General features: G+C 35.1%; 3 protein-coding genes and 1 long non-coding RNA gene across 5 annotated transcripts in view; 2 read left to right on the top strand and 2 right to left on the bottom strand.

Annotated features, from left to right (window-relative positions):
• The window catches only part of LOC101742858 (angiopoietin-related protein 2), a 90,602-nt gene that overhangs the window by 21,705 nt on the left and 44,487 nt on the right, over positions 1-24,410 (bottom strand). The window lies entirely within an intron of this gene.
• Igflp (IGF-like peptide) lies at positions 2,411-2,852 on the bottom strand. The gene is given in 1 exon segment (NM_001145324.1): positions 2,411-2,852. A coding segment is annotated over 1 exon segment (267 nt). The 5' UTR covers positions 2,761-2,852; the 3' UTR covers positions 2,411-2,493.
• Positions 7,007-7,303, top strand: Bbx-e1 (bombyxin E1). Its single transcript, NM_001126261.1, is given in 1 exon segment — positions 7,007-7,303. A coding segment is annotated over 1 exon segment (297 nt).
• Positions 12,355-22,875, top strand: LOC134199309 (uncharacterized). Of its 2 annotated transcripts, XR_009973750.1 has the most exons (3): positions 12,373-12,412; positions 12,504-12,787; positions 21,854-22,875. It is a non-coding gene; the product is annotated as an uncharacterized LOC134199309 (long non-coding RNA). The 2 variants fall into 2 exon arrangements; XR_009973749.1 differs by having other exon boundaries at positions 12,355-12,787.

Here is a 24,410-nt window from a genome sequence, read left to right as displayed (position 1 = left end):
AAGGATACTCAGAGCGAAGCGAGGCCAGGATTAACTAGTTAAAACAATATATTTGAAATTACTACTACGGTTTTGATCTCTCGTCTATTAATTTGTTTTTATTACTACTATATCCTATTGAACAATATACGAAATATTATAAAATATAAATCATCAACTGGGGAATAAACAGCAAAATTAGTTTTAATTATATCAAAAACAAGCTGAATCCGACGGAAGTACCAAAAGAAAAAACTAACACGTAATTTTATTTCTTCGACATAATCGTACGAGAATGCACATGGATGAATGCATAAACTAAACTTTGTTCTAAAAGTAGATTTCCAACAGACAGACAAACAAAGAGCTGAGCCATATGAATGTAATCAGTAACGTTTCGCGCCAACCGAGAGAGTCAACAACTACATAGTTCCCACAACAAAGTAGCTTATCTGTAGTGCTAGTTACAATGTTTTTGCACCGAGCGCATTTATATGTATGTTGTGTGTTTACTGATAACCAGAAGCGACGGTCACTGCTATGTGCCCTTTGGCGATTCCGAGACTCGCGATCATGATAATTAATTGAATTCAAACTAGATGCATACTATTAAATGGGTTATACAATTAATTTTTGAATTGTGCACGCGTGTTAGATATCTTACACCGTGTCTTAGGCTTATCTCTAGCTCTACAGGCGTGTCTACGAAAAAAAAAAAAATCGAACAAAAGACATCAACGCATAAAAAAAGGCTTAAATAATTTACAACACTGAAAAAAAAATCTTGTCAGTGAAATGATAATTCGAAAAAGTTATACGCATGTTTGTGCACGCGTGCCTACAATCGCTGCGCGTGATAAAGTTTCTAGAATGCATTAGACAAAGTCGTTATCATGTTTATAATTTAACATAAGACCACCCTATTAACCCTATGTACAGGCCAACCTCGATGCTTATCGATTTAATACGTAAACAATTTGTATGTAAAATGGCAAAGATGTAGTCCATTTTGAGTTTGCTTTTGCGTTCGCTTAAAAATTATTTAGTTCTTTTAAACGTAATTTCTTTGCTGTTAATTCTGCTGTCACTAGGTAGTTTCGTATTATAATAATTATCATAATCTCTATATATAAAAATGAATCGCTGTTCGTTAGTCTCGCGAAAACTCAAGAACGGCTGATCCGATTTGGTTAATTTTGGTCTTGAATTATTTGTGGAAGTCCAGAGAAGGTTTAAAAGGTAGATAAATATGAAAACGCTCGGAATTCAATAAAAATAATAATTTCGTTTTTCCTTTCATATGTCCCCCGTCGGACGGATTTCTCTTGTTTGTTTTAAGTTTATTTTATTCAAAAGTGTACGCCTTTTATTTTTCGGCTTAGGCACTATGAAGTCTGCCGGGTCAATTAGTATTTTAATAAATATTGAGTAATATGAGCTGGATGCAGGCAGCGCAGGACCGGTCTTTGTGGCGAGGCTTGGGGGAGGCCTATGTCCAGCAGGAGACGTCCATGGGCTGATAGAATAGAAAAGAATAGAAAAAGAATATGAGCTACGCATTCGAAAGCACCTTCTCTTTTTACCGATTCACTAAATAAATCTAGGTTTATTGCAATCGGTTCTGTAATTTAAAAACCAGAAAAGAGCCCTGTGCCAAGTATATGTAAACCTTTTTTATTAATGCATTCTGTCGCTAGGATTTTTTAATATATAAATATTTTGACCGTTTAAACAATTGAGTCAAATCAAATTTCAGACCATAGTCAAAATTAGAATCAAAGAAAACGAAGGAAAATTCGAAATAAAAAACGTATCGAGAATTTGAAGATCATAGAACAATGAAATGTTAATGAAACAGCGGTATAAAGTGAAACAACACTAATAATAATAAGTAGTTGAAACTATACTGAGACCTAAGAACTCATATCTCAAGGTGGGTGGCGGCTTTTACGTTTTGAGATTTCTATGGGCTCCGGTAACCACTTAACATCAGGTGGGTCGTGAGCTCGTCCACACACCTAAGCAATAAATAAAAAAATAAAAAAAATAACCAATTTAAGAAAAGGTTTAAATATCAATTCTTTTAACATATTAACTTTGAAAATTTTCATTGCAAATTAAACAGTGATATTGCAAAGTAATATTATTATTAAAAATGCTGAATAAATACATAAAAATTATTAAGTGCACCAAATAACCATTGAATAGCTTTCAAAATTCATACGTAAAATTTATAGGAACTTGTTGAAATATTGTGCACGAATATGTATTTAAATCGAATTAAAAACGTTTATAAATGATTTGGTTGTTTTTTTTATGCGTGCGTCAAGTAATAAAGTCCAAAAAAATATATATATAAGTTAATACAATAAACGAACGATACAAAAACAGGTAGGACTTAATTAAAAATAAAATAAAAAAGGCGAAACATAGAATTTAAAAAAAATCTTTATTTCCAAAATGATACATCAATTAGTACAAATTATTTAACACCGTAGAACATGTTGTCTGGATTTAACAGTAGGAAAGCAGAACCTCTAGGGTGCAGGGGTGGAGGCAGCACTCGTTGGCGACGCCATTCTCAGTCACGGCGCCATCCTTACGGCCGGATGCGGACAGCCATGACCAGTCTTCGCCGCGCTTTTCCTGACCAGCGTCGCTGCAGAGATTGGCCAAGGTACGGGCCAGGTAGCGACCGCAGTAGGTACGGCCCGCGTTTTCACTCAGCACGGCCACCGTCAGTAGAACGAGGAGGATCACAAAAACCGCAGAAAATTTCATTGTGGCTCGTCAAACGACGGACTGTCGACGGCTATTGATGAATTTAATTCAATTAAATAAATTGCCTTTTCGAGAGCTCTTGTCTTCCCGAGATGCACTGGTATTGTGAGGATAAAATGCAAAGAACGAGCCTTTATATGAGAAAGCTATTTATAAGTACATAATATAGATGTTATTAATTAATAATATCTCAATTGACACGACATTGTGTAGGTTGTGTGTACAATGTGGCGTCCGTTTATTTATTATTAGCACAATTAATGTTGCTCTAAATTTTGTCTGTGAACAATGATAAGCAGATACCGTGATCGACATTAGTCTGTTTGTTCGTGCAAGAGAACGATCATGTAAATTGATCTTCAACAAAAATATTAAGTAACAGAAAAAATACCTAGCTTATGCAGAAAACTGACGAGTCAAACGGTGACAAACAGCACAAAGTATTGAGTGTTCAGAAATAAGCCCGCAGTCTAAACTACCCCTTAGTATATTCTGAAGTCATATCACTTATGGTTTCAGTGATTTGACTGAATATTTATAGGCAAATTTTACATATAAAACCACCGGGCTGAAGCGTTTTCTTCATTCTCATCCTAGTGTTCGGGATAAAAGGACCACTTGCACTGACCACTTCCACTCATACACCTCAGGACAGCAGCGTAAAAATGAAGACCGTCTTACTGATCGTTCTCCTGTTGACGATGTCTACGACCGCGTTAGAACAACAAAAACAAGCCCGTCATTATTGCGGGCGATTCCTGGCGCTAACGTTGGCTGACTTGTGCTGGGAGTATAAGCGCAGTGACGATTCGTACTACGATGGCAACAACCAGGACTTAACCGAGCCACCGAGCCCTCAGACGGCGGAGCACCGCATCCAGAAACGAGGTGTTGCTGATGACTGCTGCCTCCGCGCCTGCACTTTGGATGTACTGCTTTTATACTGTTAAAGTGATCTGAATTCTTTGTGCTTATTCATATTCAACTTCCATCATGTATTAATTAATATTTATGAATGTAACATTTAAAAAAAATAAACTAGTATTTAACTGACTGTATTATGCCACTTTTTTTTGCAAAACTTATTCACACCAGAACCTTTCCCAAAGATTGTTTGATAGTCCAACTGGGCACTGGGCAATGGTCAAATATTAAGCGGTTGTCGTAACCCAAACACTCGATAGTTGTTAGTGTAAATTGCCCTTACAGATTACACTTGCTTAAATAATCGCGATTGACCCAAGAACTTAAAGATTCTTAAATGTTCTAATTAACCTTTATCGTGTGTATTTTGATCATAATTTTATTTCAAAAACAACATGGCTTATTAATCTGTATTTACTAGAAGAAGGCAGTGTTTTCTACAATTATCAAAACTATCCCACTGCCCTATATTCACTATCGTTAGTTTAATTATTATTAATGTTCTAACTGGCGCCACTTTGTAACGTGTTTGCAATTATTCTACATTGATCAAATACAAACAAAAACAAAGTTTGTTTTGATTCTGTAACACTTAATACATTGTTGCAGTGACCTCTTTAAATTATACATTTGAATTATGCGTTTCTGATTTTAGTTATAAAATTTGTCCCACATATTTATCTAAATGTGTAGCGATCTGTTAGTACCTACTCTGTGTGTTGGCAACATTTTATTTTATCTGGAGAAAAAAATATATGCTTTGAAACGTTCAATTTTGTAGTCATGTATTTTACAAATGGTCACGTACATTGAGAGTGCTTTTAGTCTTAGTGGGCCTTGTGCCCTTGCATTGTGAGACCCTACTGATTCGTACATGCCTTACACACTGACACCATTGTTTGTTTCAAAGTTATACGTTCTTCGGTCAGTGATCTGACTCGCTTATCGCTGGTATCGTTTCAAATTTTATTTTTAAATGTGTAAGGACATTTTACATATTGTACGTACATATTAATTATTAGGTAAGATTGTAAGATTTTAAAGCTTCTCTGAAAAATACAAATCACGATGACTGTTGCTTGCAGTGATTCAACACTAATACTTTAAAGTAGAATACAACAAATTTAATTTTAATTTTTTTATTTAATCTTTTTATTTAAATCGAATAGAAAAATATGGTGGTAGGACCTCTTGTGAGTACTAGTGGGTAGGACCATCCGCACAGGTAGGTACCACCGCCCTGCCTATTTCTACCGTGAAGCAGTTATGCGTTTCGGTTTGAAGGGTGAGGTAGCCGTTGTAACTATACTGAGACCTTAGAACTTATATCTCAAGGTGGGTGGCGCATTTCGTTGTAGATGTCTATGGGCTCCAGTAACCACTTAACATCAGGTGGGCTGTGAGCTCGTCCACCCATCTAAGCAATAAAAAAAAATGAATAACATGGCGCGATATTATTTGGCAAAGGATTTATTTGATCAGCTTCCTATAATAAGAGGATTAATTAAAGAAGCATGTAATTAAATAAGCAAGTTGAGCGTTAATTAAATTTATTCTAAATAAATACACATAAACATAAGATGCAAACATACATACTTTGTGTTATTAATAAATGAATAAAATAAGTATATTATATACTTGGATCGTGAGCTAATAATTGATTGCTTAGAGCTACAAGCAGAATTGGTGAGCTGATATTATAATAGCTAAAAAAAATATTGCTCTTGTATGTAGACGAGCATACAGACCACCTGATGTTGGGTGGTTACCGTCGCGAATGAACAGCCAAGCCGCTGTCTTCTACCATTATACCGTTAGCTAGCAAAGTATTCCAAAATTTGAAATCAAAACATTTGTGATAGAGTGCTGTTATATGGCAATGTCTTTTTCAACATCAAGCTTTCAGATAAAACCCATAAACGACTCTTAGACGGACGGTAAGGTTTTAAGGGTCATAGAAGTAGCACACTGCCCAGAAATGGAACAGTAAAAGTATGACAGCAAAACACTTCCCCGGCATCAGCGAATAAGGAACCACTTGCGCTACGTATGCTATTGCAAAACCGGGTCACGCTAGTTGCAAAAAGTTTGATTTAATTTGATGAAAACGTGGTCTAGTGGTCAGTAGATATATACAGTGACAAGGGGTTCGAGTTTGATTGTCAGTCGGAATGACACACTGTCTGGGTGAGTATACTTTTTTTTTCATTTCGTATTATTATTTAAACTGCTCATATAACCGGCAATAACTCTATATTGACATACTAGCGACTCGCCCCGGCTTCGCTTGGGTAGTAGCGCACGCGATGTCAAGAATTTTAGGTAATTTTTTTCACACATTGGGTCACATTATTGGAGTTTCATTAAGGATCCCTAATTTTTTATAGAAAATTTGGTAAATATGGCCTATGTCACCCGGAGTTAGCGTAGCTTTCCAGCAGTGAAAGAATTTTTCAAATCGGTTCAGTAGTTTCGGAGCCTATTCAAAACAAACAAACAAATTTTTCCTCTTTATAATTTTACCAGCGACCAGCCCTCGCTTCGCTTCGGAAACATTAAAACACACATGAAACCAAAAAAATAAAATAAATTTTTTTTAAAAAAAAGTAGCCTATGGTCATCAGGTACAATGTCGGCTTCTAATGGAAAAAGAATTTTTCAAATCGGTCCAGTAGTTTCGGAGCCTATTCGAAACAAACAAACAAACAAACAAATCTTTCCTCTTTATAATATTAAGTATAGAGTATAGATTTGAGGCTTAATTAAATAGTTTTTAAGATGCTCCAGTTTGTTTAAACTTCTTGACGAGATTAAGGTTGCAATTTAATATCTAAGATGGTAAATAAGCGTGATTTACTTGTGCTTGGTTATTTTCAGCAATTTAGCAAAATTTGCTTAGAGTCGGCTAGGCGACTTGAGTTAGACTTGGGAAAGAACAATTATTTTTGGTTATTGTCAGAAAAATCTACGTGATCTCGATCATGTCGTGTGTTGCCAGGATTACTAAAACTTCGATATGAGAAAATTCTCAGATATACTCGTATTTACTTGACACTTGTTCACCAGACTGTGAAATGCATAATTTCACTCTTTATTAAATCAGATGACGATAATGACAGTTATGGAGATCGAATGCGCGCATACGAAAACCCACGCCGTGTCATATCGAATAGGTTTTCAGCAACAATAAGCTTTGTTGAATATTCATTAACGAAATTTTTCATATAAAAGTCACGTGTCTTATGGAACTTTCACCATTATCACCCTGATATTCGTAGTAACGGGATCATTTGAAATTCAATAGTTTGTCTATCCTGAAATCATGAATTGTCCAGTGTTTCTGGTGCTTCTGTTGACCGGCTTTCTTTGTATCGCGGCGCAAGAGGCAAACGTAGCACACCATTACTGTGGCAGGCATCTGGCGAATACTCTAGCAGATTTGTGTTGGGACACGAGTGCGGAGAAACGCAGCGAAAGTTCTTTGGCCAGCTACAGCAGCCGAGGCTGGCCTTGGTTGCCGACACCGAATTTCAACAAACGCGCCATCAAGAAACGCGGCGTCGTTGATGAGTGTTGCATCCAGCCCTGCACTTTAGACGTACTGGCGACTTATTGTTAAAGCATCTTTTTAATTTTTTTAAAGATACCATCACGATCATGCTGTATTTTATAAATTAATAAAACAATTTATCTAAATGTATGTGTATGTAAATTGTATGTACTGTAAAAACGGAGACTTAGATTTTATGTCTCATGGTGGATGGCGGCATTTACGTTGTAGATGTCTATGGGCTCCATTAACCACTTAACACCAGGTGAGCCATGAGCTCGTCCGCCAATCGAAGCAAAAAAAATTATGAAATATTTCATTAAAATTATTAAGTAAATAAAAGTTATAATTTACCAAGTATGTTTTTATATTACCTAAAAATAGATAGCTTTATAAAATAACTTAAATATTACTACTTTGATATATTAAACAAAATTAATTACCGAATTTTAAAGTTCAATCGCTTTAATAGACTGATTCAATAAATTTAATTAGAAAACATGTTTGATTTCTGTTGTGATTAGTAAATTATTGCCGCCTGTAAGTAATCAGGCACAACTATATTACATAACAATTAAATTAAAATGTTTATTTAACCAGTTGTGATGAATTAAACTGTTAATCTTTTTTAATTATTATTCGTTGTCAAGTTACCTCGAAATAAAACATACGCATAGTGCAGGACAACTACTATATACTGCATTTTACTGCTCGACAAGATTTTTCCGAATAAACTTTTTGTTGTTTCATGAAAACTTTCTAAGTCTTTTTAAGAGCCAAGAAACTATCTCTTCGGTATTATACTAGGCTGCACTAAAAGTATCGGGAATGGAATATTTCCACTGTTCCTGTCATATTAAAATCTTTTTAATTGAAAACTCCTTGGTTTTAAAAATCGAATACCATTTATTTATTTAAAAAAAGATTCTCGGTCTTGTCACGAGGTTTTGTCAAACTTGTTTAGTCGTTGAGAAAATGGAATTGACTCGAGAAAATTCAAGAGCGATGATTTATTATGACTTTCGAAGTGGTTTAACACAAAAACAGTGTGTTGACCGGATGATTTCTGCATTTGGTGATGAAGCCCCATCCAAAACCACAATTTATCGCTGGTTTGCTGAGTTTCAACGTGGACGTGTCAAGCTCAGTGATGATCCCCGTCAAGGTCGTCCAAAAACTGCAGTCACCCAAGAAAACGTTGATGCTGTGCGTAAGCTGATTGAGGAAGATCGATATGTGACATACCGCGAAATTCAGGCAACTTTAGACATTGGCATGAGTCAAATACAAATAATCTTGCATGAACAATTAGGTGTAAAAAAGTTGTGTTCCCGATGGATACCGCATTCGCTCTGTGAAGATCAAAAAGCGGCTCGCGTTACTTGGTGCGTCAGAACTCTCGAAAGATTCCACGCAGGATCCTCAAATGCTGTATACAACATTGTATCAGGTGACGAATCCTGGATATACGCGTACGAACCCGAAACAAAAAACCAGTCACGAGTTTGGGTGTTCGAAAATGAGTTAAAGCCAACAAAAATTGTTCGTTCACGGAGTGTTGCAAAAAAAATGGTGGACACGTTTGTCTCCAAAACCGGCCATGTTACGACTATTCCTCTTGAGGGACAAAGAACGGTTAATGCAGAATGGTATGCTAGCATTTGTTTGCCACAGGTCGTTTCTGAACTCCGTAAAGAGAACTGCAACCGCCGCATCATCCTCCATCACAACAATGCGAGTTCTCACACCGCGCACAGAACAAAAGAGTTTTTAGAGCAAGAAATATAGAATTATTAGACCATCCGCCGTACAGCCCCGACCTAAGCCCTAATGATTTCTATACTTTCCCTAAAATAAAGAATAAATTGCGTGGACAGAGATTTTCATCACCTGAAGAAGCTGTGGACGCCTACAAAACGGCCATTTTGGAGACCCCAAATTCCGAATGGAATGGTTGCTTCAATGATTGGTTCCATCGTATGGAAAAATGTGTCAAATTTCGCGGAGAATACTTCGAAAAACAATAAATACATTTTTAAATAGTAATGTTGTGTTACTTCGTTAATTCCCGAAATTTTCAGTGCTGCCCTCGTAGCAAATGTAATACATTTATCGCTTGCTCTATGGTCTACGGAGGGACTTCGATTCTCTCTCTGTTTTATACCGTATGGTCCTTGGGGAATGCTCTGAGGAATTATTCGAGATGATCCCCTCATCTTCTTTTTATCATCACACCTCCCGCCATCGGAGTAGAGTTCATCCATATTATCTGGAACCGCTGCGTTCATCGACAGTGCGTTTCCAAAGATCTTTTTTGCCACGTACCATCCGGCTTTGGAATGAACTCCCCTGCACGGTGTTTTCCGAGCGCTATGACATGTCCTTCTTCAAACGAGGCTTGCGGAGAGTACTTTACGGTAGGCAGCGGCTTGGCTCTGCCCCTGGCATTGCTGACGTCCATGAGCGACGGTGACCACTTACCATCAGGTGGGCCGTATGCTCGTCTGCCTACAATGGCAATAAAAAAATAAATAAAAAAGAAATATATGGTTCTGATATATGTAGATATATGTATATGTGCGTTTCGTTTTGTCGGACAAGTGATCTAGATTATTGTAGTAACTCATTTTCAATACTTTTGTTCAAACGATTTTTCGATGACACTGAATGACATTTTTGTTAAATCGTTTTTTTTTAAATCTTAAGATAAAGCGATGGGCTAGTAGACACATCACTAGTTGTAACTGTTATTTTGCATATACTACTTGTTATTTTTTACTGGTGGTAGGACCTCTTGTGAGTCCGCACGGGTGGGTACCACCGCCCTGCCTATTTCTGCCGTGAAGCAGTGATGCGTTTCGGTTTGAAGGGTGGGGCAGCCGTTGTAACTATACTTGAGACCTTAGAACTTATGTCTCAAGGTGGGTGGCGCATTTGCGTTGTAGATATCTATGGGCTTCAGTAACCACTTAATACCAGGTGGGCTGTGAGCTCATCCACCCACCTAAGCAATAAAAAAAAAATATATACCAAGAGTATCATATTCGCCGTCACTTAAAGCAATTGTGTCTTCGACTGAAATAGTCGGTGGCATTCGATTATTAGTTAGGCAGCTATTATTTCAAACTTGAGGGGTGTAAATTCATCATTAAGTAAGTTTTAAAAGATATCGACGTATATACTAGTAACGAAATTCTTCAAAATCATTTCGTGTAAAAAAGCAAAATCCTTGAACAACATAAATAAGAAACACAAAAAATTTAAACCTAAATAATGTAACTTTTTAGTAAATATGAATACACAAACAGTACCAGTCAGGATTAGGTAATTAACTGCTATTTGTACATGATCTACACTTTTTTTATTTCGGGCAGCGGAGCGAACCTGATTCGTGGTGCCTAGGGGCCACGGGGGTTATGTGGGACTTGACGGGCTGCAGATATTAGGAGCAGACCGCGGGTCGGGATATCTTTAGGGTCCTACCGCACCAAATGACTCCCCTTGCACTCTCTCCCCCGACGTCCGATCTCCAACCGGGGTCAGAGCCTCCGAGAGTAGGGGGCTCCCGCGCCCAACAATACAACCGCCCTCGCGGCGCAACCCACGCAATCTTCACCCATGTCAACTATTTTCTAACAATAATATTTTTCATTTATCATTTCCATGCTGTTGATTTATTATGTGTATTTAAGTATATTAGTATGTAAGTATATAAATTAGTATATATCTATTTATTGTGTGTATAATGTATATATTTTCTATAATAATGTATTGTTAATAGCACACCGCAACATACCTGCTATATTTTTATATTTTCTGGAATTTTTCTAAATGAAACGGTTGTCTGGAAGGGATCGCTTTTAGCGGTAAGTTCGCCTAATGTACAGACGTATCTGCTTTTTGACTGTTTTTGAATGTAAATTGTGTTTTGGTGTACAATAAAGTGTATTCTGTCTCTCCCTCCCTCCCTTTCTCTCTCTCTCTCTCTTCCCTCTCTCCCTCTCTCCCTATCTTCCTCTCTACTAAACTCTAAAACTACATTTACGTCTTCAATCAAACGTTTCGAACAATTTACAGTCTTCGTAGTCACATCGTCGTCACACACACATTAGTCGTCCAATAACAACGAAACACTAGATTACACCATAAAAGCAGTTTTAATTGTATTTACTAATAACATTAGCACAATGCTTCCGAACTTATATTTCTAGTTAAGGTTATTTAAAAGTTCGCACTTGTAATAACAGGCTGAAAACCTACTTTATTTCCTTTCGTTCGTTCGAAATTACAGTGTTCAAATCTTTAACTTCTTAGTGTCCAAGGACTAAAAGTGAATGCTACTTTTTATAGCAAACATTAAATTAATCGATAATTATTTACCTTTACTCGTTTTAATGTCGATAACTCACTTCCAAAGAATAACAATAACTAGAGGTCCCGCAGTAGTCGAAATTAGACTATAATTAATTGGAATTGTAAGTTTGTACACTATTATGGTTGTATTTTATACTTCTATAATCACAAATTTCGCCAAGGCTACACTATTAAAAAATATTAATAAAGACAAACAATATTTAATCTATTCTCAGTTTGACCACAGACGTCAAAAACTAAAGTTTGACAATAATAGTATGCATGCGTGTGTGTGTCAAATACATGGTATGTAGTGTGTGTAATGTTTTCTTTATTGAATTAATGTATCTTTTATGCATTCTTTTAAAAAAATATTAGCATTGTGCACTTCTTCTCTGTATTCTCTATAAGTGTGAAAAATTTCCCACTCCTCCGTCCGCGCAATTTTCGTAAAAAGGGATACAAAGTTTTTGCTTCACGTATATAGATTCAGAAACGTGTTCTCTTATGAAATAATTAGGAAGTTAAATGACTCATGGTAATTTTACTCGTGTTTAATTTTCGTTCCATATTAATTAAACTAAAACATTATATAATTGTAAACGGCCTTAGTTACTTTATGCGAAGGTAATAAAATCTTAATAAAACTAAACATTCAGGTTTTCCTTTTTAATTTTTTTATATTTTTCCTTTAATGATTCTATAATATAAAATGGAAATTATTTTTTACCCATGAAAAATGTCTGTAGTTATTTAAGTCGCAATAATTATCTATCAACTTTGACAATTTAGACATGTTACTTTTGGAACTGAGTATTTTATAAAGTACAAATTATTATTTAAAATTTTAATTAAACGTACCAATGTAATCCTACCACTACGAGTATATCTAATGTGTTGCTTAATTTGTTCTCAGAGACATAAGCGGTTCGTCCCATGTAAGGAGAGAATTATAAAAAAGTCGACTTATTTCTTAGGATACTGTCGACTAACTAGAATATTCTACGATCAATCTGAATCTTGGTTCTATGATTGTGATTCGTTTCGCAATGACATCGACAGTTTCGTCAGCTTTGTTGGAAACGTATTTCTCGAACCTATAGAAATAAAAACCAATCGTTATTTGTGTGATGGAACAGCAGTTGAGAGTGGGTCGATCGATTCCACTGACTTATTCTGGACTATATCCGTAACTGTAAGGTTCGTATGAAATATTATTTTTGGAAAATCCACCTGAAGCTATTCTTTTTTTTTTTTTTTTTTTATTGCCCTTGTAGGCAGACGAGCATACGGCCCACCTGATGGTGAGTGGTTACCGTTGCCCATGGACTTCAGCAATGCCAGGGGCAGAGCCAAGCCGCTGCCTACCGAAAAGCCGCTGTCTACCGGCAAGCCGCTGCCTATCTATATTCATATTATATTAGTCTCTATGTTGGCTCTATGGTTCGACCAAATCCGCACCATACTAGAGATCCCATTCCACGACGCCCTTCATGCGGCCAATGATCGAAGGCGCTGGCGGGACATTACAAGGAGCAAAATCCTGTCGACATATAATGGTCACGACCCTCAGCAGTGAGGAAACGACGCGAGGAGGTAGCCTCTATGTATTGTATAGCTATGTATCGCCGAATCTAATCTCTAGGCAACTACATATTACGTCTATTAATAAAATGGCTTGTTAATTGTAGTAGGTAGTAGGGGGGGCACTTGCTTATTTCACAACTCGTTCAAGCATTCCGGTTTGACGGAACATCAGATAAGTTCGTGGGACATGAGTTCTAAGGCTCAGTTTTCCTGGTCCGCGCTGTCAGGCTGCCCCACCCTTTAAGCCGAAACACATTACTGCTTTACCGCAGGAATAGGCAAGGTGGTGAGACCTACCCGTGCGGGCTCACAAGATGCTCTACCACTAGTAATTATCCAAATCATAATTGTTTGCACCGGGCGTCCTATCCTTTAGGCCACGACGACCGTCTGCGGTAATACCACGAAAAAACAATATGATAACTATTTTATATTCATATCAATCGATTTAACGGATCTGATAATTTTGTTACTACAAAAAAAATGTGCATATCAAACTATTTTATAGGTTATAATTGATAGCTAATTTCCCCTTCTATAACGCTAAGCTCAGGTTTTTAATAAGACCGGGTTTCTTCTTGAAGCATACAAAATTGCAAATTTTACCTAATACCTATCTCTCTCCATTAACGCCATTTTTTTAATCAATCTTTGAAACTGTTGGGAGCCCACAATAATCTTTATTATGTGATCTTTATTAATTTATCGAGCGAATTGATCTCGACGATTGCGTATGATCGATCGTATCTGGAACCTAAATTTTCCGCGACCACATTTTCCTATGGGTAGCATTGCGGCAGCTGCCTTGAATGGCTGCGAGCTCGCATTCTTAGGTTAGGTAACGCCGCTAATAAGTTTTAACTAATGAACCGAACATTATCGTAGTACCGTGCGATAAAGATCAATCGACACATAAGTGCATGCCACTTGTATAACAGCTGGGTATTTGTCATTGTGAACAGGGAGAGCTGGCTCTAAATTATCTTTATCTGCTCGAGCAGTGATTGAGAGAAGTAGATCGGTATCATTTAATATTTTGAATAGACTGTATTACGGTGACACTAATTAGTCTGAGTGGGCTCATTGAATTGCGTTTTGAATTGTTTTTGTCTATGCTAAAATAGTATATATATTTTTAGGCAAGTCCGCAAAAGTGCGTGTCGAATTGCGCGTATTGAATTCGGGCTACAAAGTAATAAATGTTTATGTAACTTTTGTCATTCAACCATTAACAGTATTTAAAAGAAGAAAATAAAACATGCCCTTAAACACAATCTTTCTTGTGCGAATATAATTCAATTAAAAATATTTACTTTCAGTTCTACATATAATCTTTGTTTCCAGCTCACTGATTTTATTGGAAAGTTAGACGCGCTTTTTACTAACTTCAAAAGGAATATTTCGCCAATCATTGACACTTTTTTTTCCTTCAGAATCCTCGTAGTTAGCATTGTTTTGAATATATATCTTATGATACCTTATGTGCGCTCAAATATGTTTAATTCCTCAGGTACATTTAGTATGTACTTCAATTTCTTTTTTTCATATTTTCCTGTCACATTCTACAACAACAGTTAATGGTAAAAAAAATTAATTCATATATTTCCAAGTGCTATGTTAACAATGTTGGATGAATTTCAATATCGCGAGTTCAAAATTGCTTCTTTAAATTAAATTAAGCCGTGTTACGGCATAATGCAAGCGACATCTTATGGTCCTGTACAATCTGTGATTTGCACAGTTTATTTCTAATCAGAGAATTTGTTTACAACATCCCAGTAATACGTATGGTGACCTTAACGAGTTCCGGCGTACAGGGCGTATATAGTCTTGAAATCATTTCTTACTCATATACTTATTAGTATAATTTGGTACAACAGCGTAGGAATTTTTATTTCTGCTCGCTGTTATGTTTAAATAGTCCCCGTGGTTTATATGTGCTGGAATATAAGCTTATGAGTCGCTTGTTATTGGATGACATGGATGCTATATAGTATGTTCTAAGCCCTAAGACATAACGATGTCTCATTTACTTCTACATAACAAATATTCTGAACCAGAAAATAGGATTCAAATAAGAAAAAGTAATTTTGCGCTTACGGCTGAAACAGACCGGAACTTCTTGTTGTAGTTTACCTGTAACAAAAAAAAATATCTATTACAATTTATAAGAAATAATTGTTGTACAAGACATAAATCTATTAAAAGCTATTTAATTCTAAAATGTGAATTGATTTTGTTCGAAGCATCGGCCATCTTGTTATTCCGTTTCCTGTGCAAGGAATAAAAAAAAAATCTCTTGAGGTTATATTTTAAAAGTAAGTCGATTCTTCAGTAAACACTTATACAAACAATAAAACTATCAAAGAACTTTTAAAATACTCTTAATATAATGTTATTTATTATGCAAGTAGGTAAATATAGAATTAGACTCTTGCATTTGCCCCCGTCAATTAATTAAATTAATTAAAATGTTAAGTATCTTTCTTGTTAAATACTATAAAATAAGATGCAAATAATTACGTAATCTACTTAGTAAGTATATATAAAAATTAATTGCTGTTCGTTAGTCTCGCTAAAACTCGAGAATGGCTGGACCGATTTGGCTGATTTTGGTCTTGAATTATTTGCGGAAGTCCAGAAAAGGTTTAAAAGGTAGATAAATATGAAAATGCTCGGAATTAAATAAAAATAACAAATTTGGGATTCCTTTTGTTTTATACAAAAGTTTAGGTATTTTATTTATCGATTGAGACACTACGAAGTCTGCCGGGTCAGCTAGTATATTATAAAATGCTTTGTTTTTTTTTTCTTCATATTCGAAACACAAACGGTTCTTCCTGCATTCTAGAAGAGATGCGTACAGTCTAAGTATGTTAGTTCACAAGGTAATAGTTTCAAATAATTGTGTGAACTGGGCTTGGTTCAAAAAAGACACGTTTTGGAATCACGTAACACACACAGCATTTCAAGTTTTGATCACAACTTGTAAACAAAACTGAGTATCGATTTCCGTGAGACTTTAAACTTTTTTATTTCTTACTAGCTGACCCGGCAGCTGCGTAGTGCCTCAATCGATAAATAAAATACCTAAACCTTTGTACAAAATAAACTTAAGACAAACAAAAGGAATCCGTCCGATGGGGGGCCATCAAAGGAAAAACAAAATTGTTTGTCTTTATATAATTCCGAGCATTTTCATATTTATCTACCTTTTAAACCTTCTCTGGACTTTCACAAATAATTCAAGGCCAAAATTAGCCAAATCGATCCAACCGTTCTCAAGTTTTAGCGAGACTAACGAACAGCAATTCATTTTTATATAATATATAGATTACAGAGATAGTCGAGCTGAGAGCCCAACTGAAGTTGTTTGGTAAGCAGGGCTTGAGGGGTTGCACGAGCAGGCACCACCCCCCTCGCTTATTTCCGCCGTGAAGCAGTAATGCCATATGTCCTATAAAGCAGGGACTTAGAACGCACGTTTCAAGGTGGGTGGCGGAAATTATTTTATGGATGTCTACGGGTTTCGGTTAGGACTTAACACAATGCCTACCGTGAGTTCGTTCAATCATCTAAGCAAAAAAAAAAAAAAACAAAAACGTCTCCGCCCATTTTGACGCATGCGGTGGAGCATTGTATCTACTAATAGGCTATTCTTAACCCATATAGTTAGGATTTGTAATATGAATATAATAATCTTTTGCATGTCGTAGATTGAAAGTGGTATCCAGTACTAAATATTGTCAGTAGATTGAAAAAGTTGATGTGTTGTATCCTACAGTAGATATAAGTAAAATGATAATAAGTAGTAAGTTATAAGAAAAACTATCGAATGTATTATTTCCAATGTAAATGTGCTTTTCGTTATAGTTTGACAGCAACTTATAGCCCAAATTAAGTCTCAAATATAAAGTGCGTCGTTGTGCGTTTAATATTTCCAATTTTCTTACGATTACGTAATATGTATGTGGAACAAGTGGAACATTAGAAGGTTCCAGACTTGCTCGTGTTGTTGTAAATTTTGTATCGATATAAATTATAGTCGGGTCATGTTATCTTTACGAACGTGTAAAGTGTTTAGAGATTAAATTGTGTTGTCGCCTATCGGATTTCGTTCACGTGCTCATTATAAAATAAGTCTAGTTTAACAACAACCCGATAATTTATAATTGCAGTAAACAATTTATTGGAATAAACACTTCTCGTGCAAATTAAACTAATTACTAATTGAGTGTAAAGCGTGTAACTAGGGACGATGTAATGTCATCATGATAAATTAAGAAAATTCATTAATTTTGCATTAAAAACTAAAAGTTGTTATGAGATAGATACTATCGTAAAATAACTACCGCTATATACGATAATACTAAAACGAGAATTCGCTTATATAACTTGCATTGTGAATGCTGTAAAAATTAACATTTGAAAAAGTAAAAGTTAACATCGAACCGTTCAAACGCATAGAGTCGGGCAAACCTCGCTCATAATAAGTCCAATATAATAAATATAAAATTGTCATTATGTGGTCAAATAACGAGTATTAACCCTGATAAGAGCACGAGCGATCGTTAATGCCTGCATGTCTATGTTAAGTGTCAGGACAAACAGACAACTAGTCCGACATAGCGGCGCAACCGATTCTTAGACGTGAACTGGACAATATTACGATTTATTATTTGAAGGCCTATTTTACTAGAACATGCTATACGAATAGCTACCTATACTGAGTACCTTATAAATTATTTATCATTATTTATGAGGTCAATATTATATTTTATCCTTTTGAGAAATTCGCCTTTTAAGAAGGACCTATGTGTGTATGTGGTTAATGTTTTATTCAGTTGAGGCTGTTATACGATGTGTTCTGAAAAAGTCTTAGGGCGTTATTTAAATTATTTGGAATTGAGTTCATATATATATTTTTTAAACAGCCGTTGAAGCTAGGGCCGGAACTCAATCGGAGGTCAGCGTGAGTGTTTACAGGTCGCTTATGAATCGCGCCGGCACAAGGTCTCAAGTAAAACAGCCATGCTATAAGTCGTTTAACCATGTCGGAAACCGATTATATTGTAAAGTTTGGTATGGACTCTGAGAAAAATAAAACTAAATTAGTAAATGTTTGATAGTGGTTTAGTAACGTCATTAATAACGTAATTATAATAGTTAACACAAACATAAAATTCTTTGTAACTCGCAAAAATGATATCTAAGACCAACGTTTAATACTAATTGATGTAAACTATTTAAATCTCCCAATTAGCAAATCTTCTACATTGAAATTCTCATATTTCGTTGACCCGACATTGTATAAATCATTTAGAAATTTGCCAACTGCGTTACACAATTACTAATATTATAAAATGGCAATATACTGCATGAGAGATGTCTCTATCGTCGAATATGATTGGATTTCTAAGACAATATTCCTTAACAATTACGAAAAAAAATTGTTTATAGCAATTTAACACTTTATTATTTTAGACCATTACAAGTTTTCTTTGAGGATTAATTTAATTAATTACATGGTTACAAATATTTTAACTCGTAAATCAGGTTTAAAAATTACTTTACGATACAAATTTAATCGATAAAGGCTTAATAAAAAGTGTATTTAATTTACATAGGTAATTTGAATCAGTTTACAGATAACATCGTTCATTGAATAAGCCGTCAGAAGAGGGTTAGGATCATACTTAATGCTAATTTTATTTTGTGATTGAAGAGAAGAACTATTTAATCTATTACGTAATTTTAATTAACATAATAATGTAAGGAAAATAGATTTGTTGTTTTCAAATATGAGGCGACTTAGCGACCTATTTATAGAATACCGATTATTTTTTAATATTACACTATAACTGTGGATGCGAGTGCCTATTTTATGCGTGTTTTAACACTATTCTACTCTATAGCAATTCACGCCTGTTTGTAAAAAAAAATGCTGTATAATTCCTAGTGAGGTTCTTGAAATTAGAGAACTAATTTTTATTATGAAATTAATTAGGTATTTTAAGAACATTTTTTATTGCATAGACGAGTGAACGAGCCCAAAGCCCACCAAGTTTCGAGTAGTTACCGGACCCCATCGGCAGAGATATAGAAATGATGTTTACTTCTCATTTACATATTATATCAGCTATTCCACCCTTGAAACAAAAAAGCTTGTCGGGTACTCGGCACAAATAGCCACGGCAATTTATTTTACAGGAAGGGTTTTCAAAATATCATATATATGATATTTTTTATTATATGATATTTTTATGTTGTGATATTTTTCATTGCGTATCTAGAAGTCTATGAAATACATAAAAATATCCAGGTAACACGAGCTGTGCGCTGAGTCGGGTGAAAGACTGTACGTTAACTATTTTGAACGAAGATCTATTAATAAAATCAGAAATTGTGAGTATAATTTTTTCAGTTACAATGCAAGCTTAATGTTTTTTTTCATTGCTTAGATGGGTGGACGAGCTCACAGCCTACCTGGTGTCAAGTGTTTACTGGAGCCCATAGACCATAGTAAATGCGCCACCCACCTTGAGATATAAGTTCTAAGGTCTTAGTATAGTTACAACGGCATCCCCACCCTTCAAACCGAAACGTATTACTGCTTCACGGCGGAAATAGGCAAGGCGGTGGTACCTACCCGTGCGGACTCACAACAGGTCCTACCACCAGCAAAAGATTTAAAAATAATATGATATATTTCAATAAAATTGACGCGTAATCGATTTTCTTCATCTTTGAGAATTTCGATTTTTACCGATTGTATATGCTATCGAGGGGTGAAAAAGACATTTTTGCAACTTTACAGGAGAGCCAATAAAGCTCAAAATATGGAAAAAATATTATAACAAAAAAAATTCTTCAGCTATTTGAATGGGGTAAACTTAATTGAAGCTCAATTAAAAACATCGAATTGTTGATACTAATACCAAATAAAACGCTCATTTAATTACAGAGATAAATGTCGCGTAATAAGCGAAATGTCGCTTAAACCAAAGCCTTTCACCCCAATATGTAATTGGCAATTTTATATATGCGTACGATGCATATATAAGTATTTGCGTTTAAAATGTAAATAATATACCTATATATATACGTAATTTCGTCCATCGTTTGTCGTATGTGTTTTGTTATATATGTTACGTTGATAGTTGAATAGAACTTAAAAAAAAAAAGACCGATAAGGCTCCGTCCAATGAAGTGGGTGTAGTTAGTACGATCCGAATCGTACCAATACCACGCATACGATTAGCTGCTTCCGCGTTGAAGGACGACTTCGTAATAAAAACTAAGCAATTGATTTTATGGCATTAGTCAATGTTATTTTTTTTTGTTGGCGTAGCGAAGCGATTACTGCAGACCATAGATAACGAGAATATTGATAACTAGCGACCCGCTCTTGCTTCGCTTCGGAAACTGAAATTTATTATTGATTTCTCCACTATTTAATGGATGTTATTATACATATAAACCTTCCTCTTCAACCACTCTATCTATTAAAAAAAGCCGCATCAAAATCCGTTGCGTAGTTTTAAAGATTTAAGCATACATAGGGATATAGGGACAGAAAGCGACTTTGTTTTATACTATGTAGTGATTAGGGCCCGGACTTCAAACGGGACAGCTGGGTAGTTTTCAATTTTGCGGCCAAAAAAGTAACGATTTCATGAATTTAAACTTTCTCTAATTTTCCATTTTTTTTTCTATTTAGGCATGTTCAGAATAAAAAATGCTTCATCACAATCAAGTCAATCACTCACTTATTGATAATATTATATTATATTATATCATTTATATTTTTCATTTTACGCATTTGATAACGCCAACACGGATGACAATTTCAATAAGAACTTTTTATTAAATTTAGAAATCATACTTATTTTGTTTTTAATAATGTTCTAATATCCAGTTAGTTTTCCTTTATTATTCTATTAGATACTGATTGAATAAAATTGGCGAATTTCAACACGCATTACTGGAAAAATAGCAAACAAGTTAGAATTTGAATTTCGAACCAGTGATACGAATGAGATTTGGGGTAGTTTTTAATGTATAACTCCTAATTTAACAGTGCTTACGAATATATAGTTATAGGACCACGTGCCTGTTGTCATGACAACAAATTTACTGTACTTATAATTACGGTAACATTAAGGTTATGAGAATTAAGTCAAGCCAACTTGCTTTTGGCCCCAAATTTGAAAATAGCCCAGCTACTTCATGACAGCATGGTTACAGTATCTATGCGCGTCTCACACATCTAACGAGCAGAAATTTAACAAAATTTCCCTTCAAGTGCCGGCCACTTAAAATCGGGTTGGTCATGAAACGGTTTGTCTAAAAATATTTTTAGCTTAGACGCGTCAGGGGGTTTTTTACCTTTTTGAAGGTACCTCTATTCGACTTTTCCGAACTAACTACATAATATTATGTTTATTTTTGCAAAAAACTATTATGCATATGTTACTTCATTGTGAAATAGATTGTTAAAGACACATTGTCATATTTTTGAGGAAAAAGTGTATGGCTATGATAATTACATAATTGTATATAAAATAAAATAAATTACAAAAGAGAAGAGAGATAGTCCGACGACTTCCATAATATAAAATGAGAATAAGATCTATGTAATTGAAGTCAATTAAGGATAAATAAAAAACTGCCTTTCAGATCTCGACAAAATTTAAATGGGACCACACGAGAAGCATAAAAAGGATCATCAATATCGGTTCACCTTGAAAATTTTTCAGAAGTAAGAACAACACACCAAATTACAGTTGAATTGATAAGTTCCTCCTTTTTTAAAGTCGGTTAAAAAGACGATTCAAGTTTATTATATGTGAATAGATTATATATAATTTTAATTTTAAAGTATAGTGTCATGGTTGTTAAATTTTTAATAAGTAATTACTAAGCAGAGGAATTTATAATTATCATTTTTATCATTCATTGTTGCCTACGGAGATCGGTTTATAACGTGATTTTATAACGGTTTGAGAATTACACGTGCGGTATACTTTACCAGTCTAATCGATTTCTTGAATATTTAATTCGATAGTAGATTTTTAGTTCAATACGTTTCCGATCAATGTCATTGGAATTACCACTAATTCGTAGTTACGATATATTAAAAAATAAAGTATTCTAAATTTTGATAAACCATTACTATTATAGCTAAGTATTTATCATCTAAGAATAAATGGTAAATGTATTTCGACTAAGTGTTGACTATGAGTATCATCTTCAACTCTCAATGAAGCCTTCGTCAAACAAATGAGGTACTTCTCTGTGGCCGCGTGGGTGCATTCTTTCGTAATTCGGAATAATTCGATTGATATCTTTACTCTATTAAATGAAGCTTCATACTTCTGTACAAGTTAGTTTTCTTTGTTAGACTTTTATAAAAGTAAAATATAAAAAAAAGAATTCAATCGTTTCTTATGGTAAGAAGCGGTAATCATGTTGTCATTTCATGGTAATCAATGAAAAAAACTCCTGTTTGACATACACATATTTTTTCGCTACCCTGGTCGCTACCTTTCGTCCTATGATCGAAATTCAATTGTAATTACTGACACCTAAAGATTTATTTCTTCATTATATATCTTATGTTTTCTTATTCGAGTCGTACCTGACAAAATTACTAAAAAAAAACAAAAATTACTTCATTTTGGAATCTCCCGATCCACTATCGGTGATTTTAGGTACTTCAAGTTTCAGTCATCGTTCTCGTCAAACCTGTCGCTACCCGCCACTCGCCTAAAGTAAAGTTTTTCGGCGAATCTTCTTAGTGGGTCGCGTTTTTTTTTAAATATTTGCATACAATATGGGTAAACGAGCTCACAGCCCACCTGGTGTTAAATTTTTACCGAAGCCCATAGATATCTTCAACGTAAATGCGCTACCCACCTAGAGATAGGAGTTCTAAGGTCTCAGTATAGTTACAACGGCTGCTCCACCCTTCAAACCGAAACGCATTATTGCTTCACGGCAGAAATAGGCGGTGGTACCTACCCGTGCGGACTCACAAGTGGTCTTACCACCACTAAAAAAGTTCGATCGGGTGGTAGATTCTGCGAACCACTGCTCTTGCTAGAGCTAGTGTTAGCAACGTCCTCAGGTTAGAGCCCCGTGAGCTCACCTATTCGCCCGGTTTTGCTGGCATAGCCCTCTAGGTTATCAGCTTAGATAAGCACAAAAAAAATTCAAAAAAATATGTAAGCAAACATTAAAAGTCGTCAAACAAGTCAACTGTTTCATTTTAACCTAATTAGACCTAGAGATATTGAGGCCTAAGCAATATTTATTAAAGCTGTTAAACTCTTAAATAATCGAAACAAATGTAGGTACTTCATCGAAAAAGGATACGGCCTTTTAATGTTTCATGTTTCTTATTACAGTTCAATGTTTACGCAATAACTTATTTCCTAATTTCTATGAACATAAATTATCGATTAACTACATGTATGTTAGATGAAATGTATTTTTAAAAATTGTTTTATATATTTATATTTTATGTCTCGAGATCATTGAATCGAAACAAATCCTATCTAATGATATTTTATGTTTTGCTGTAATTTGTAGTTTCAACTGTATATCTTATAGCCCATTCAAAAAGTTTATCCACTAAATTAACATTAACTTGTTTCAATTTAATACGGTTGTTAATAGACAATTAAGTTGCTTAAAGATAAATTAACCTAGTCGTAGTTAGTCAAAGTAATGAATGGTTCACGAAGCCCACTTTGTCTTAATTTAAAATCAATGGAAGCTGTTGTATTGCAGATGTGCATTCTAGAGTATTCTTCTAGAACTTAGATTTTAGTCCTTAGATTCTTTAAAAAATATAAGAAAACAATAACAGTAAGCAAATTAAAAAAAAGCAAATAATTATTAAGTTGTGTACTAGTCACAACCATAAGAAAAGACCTTTTCTTAATTCTTTTTTTCCTACCTAAGCTGATAGCCTTGAGAGGCTATTTCAGCGTAACCTTAACTAGTAGGTAAGCTCACGGGGCTCAGACCCGACGACGTTGCTAACACGAACCCTAGCAAGAGTCGTGCAGCAGAATCTACAACCGGATCGGAAACGCGACCCACTGAGAAGATCCGGCGAGAAACTCAGTGGGCTGTGTCTGTGGGTTAATTTACTCGTCGAGCCTTTCGTCGCAAGCGACGGGTTCGATGAGAACGATGACCGGTGAAAATACCAGTTAGCTATAGTAGA

Source organism: Bombyx mori, chromosome 1 (genome assembly GCF_030269925.1).
Source record: "Bombyx mori chromosome 1, ASM3026992v2".
Classification (NCBI taxonomy): Eukaryota; Metazoa; Arthropoda; class Insecta; order Lepidoptera; family Bombycidae; genus Bombyx; species Bombyx mori.
The sequence above is the reverse complement of the archived record's forward strand: the minus strand, read 5'-3'. Positions and strand labels throughout refer to the sequence as shown.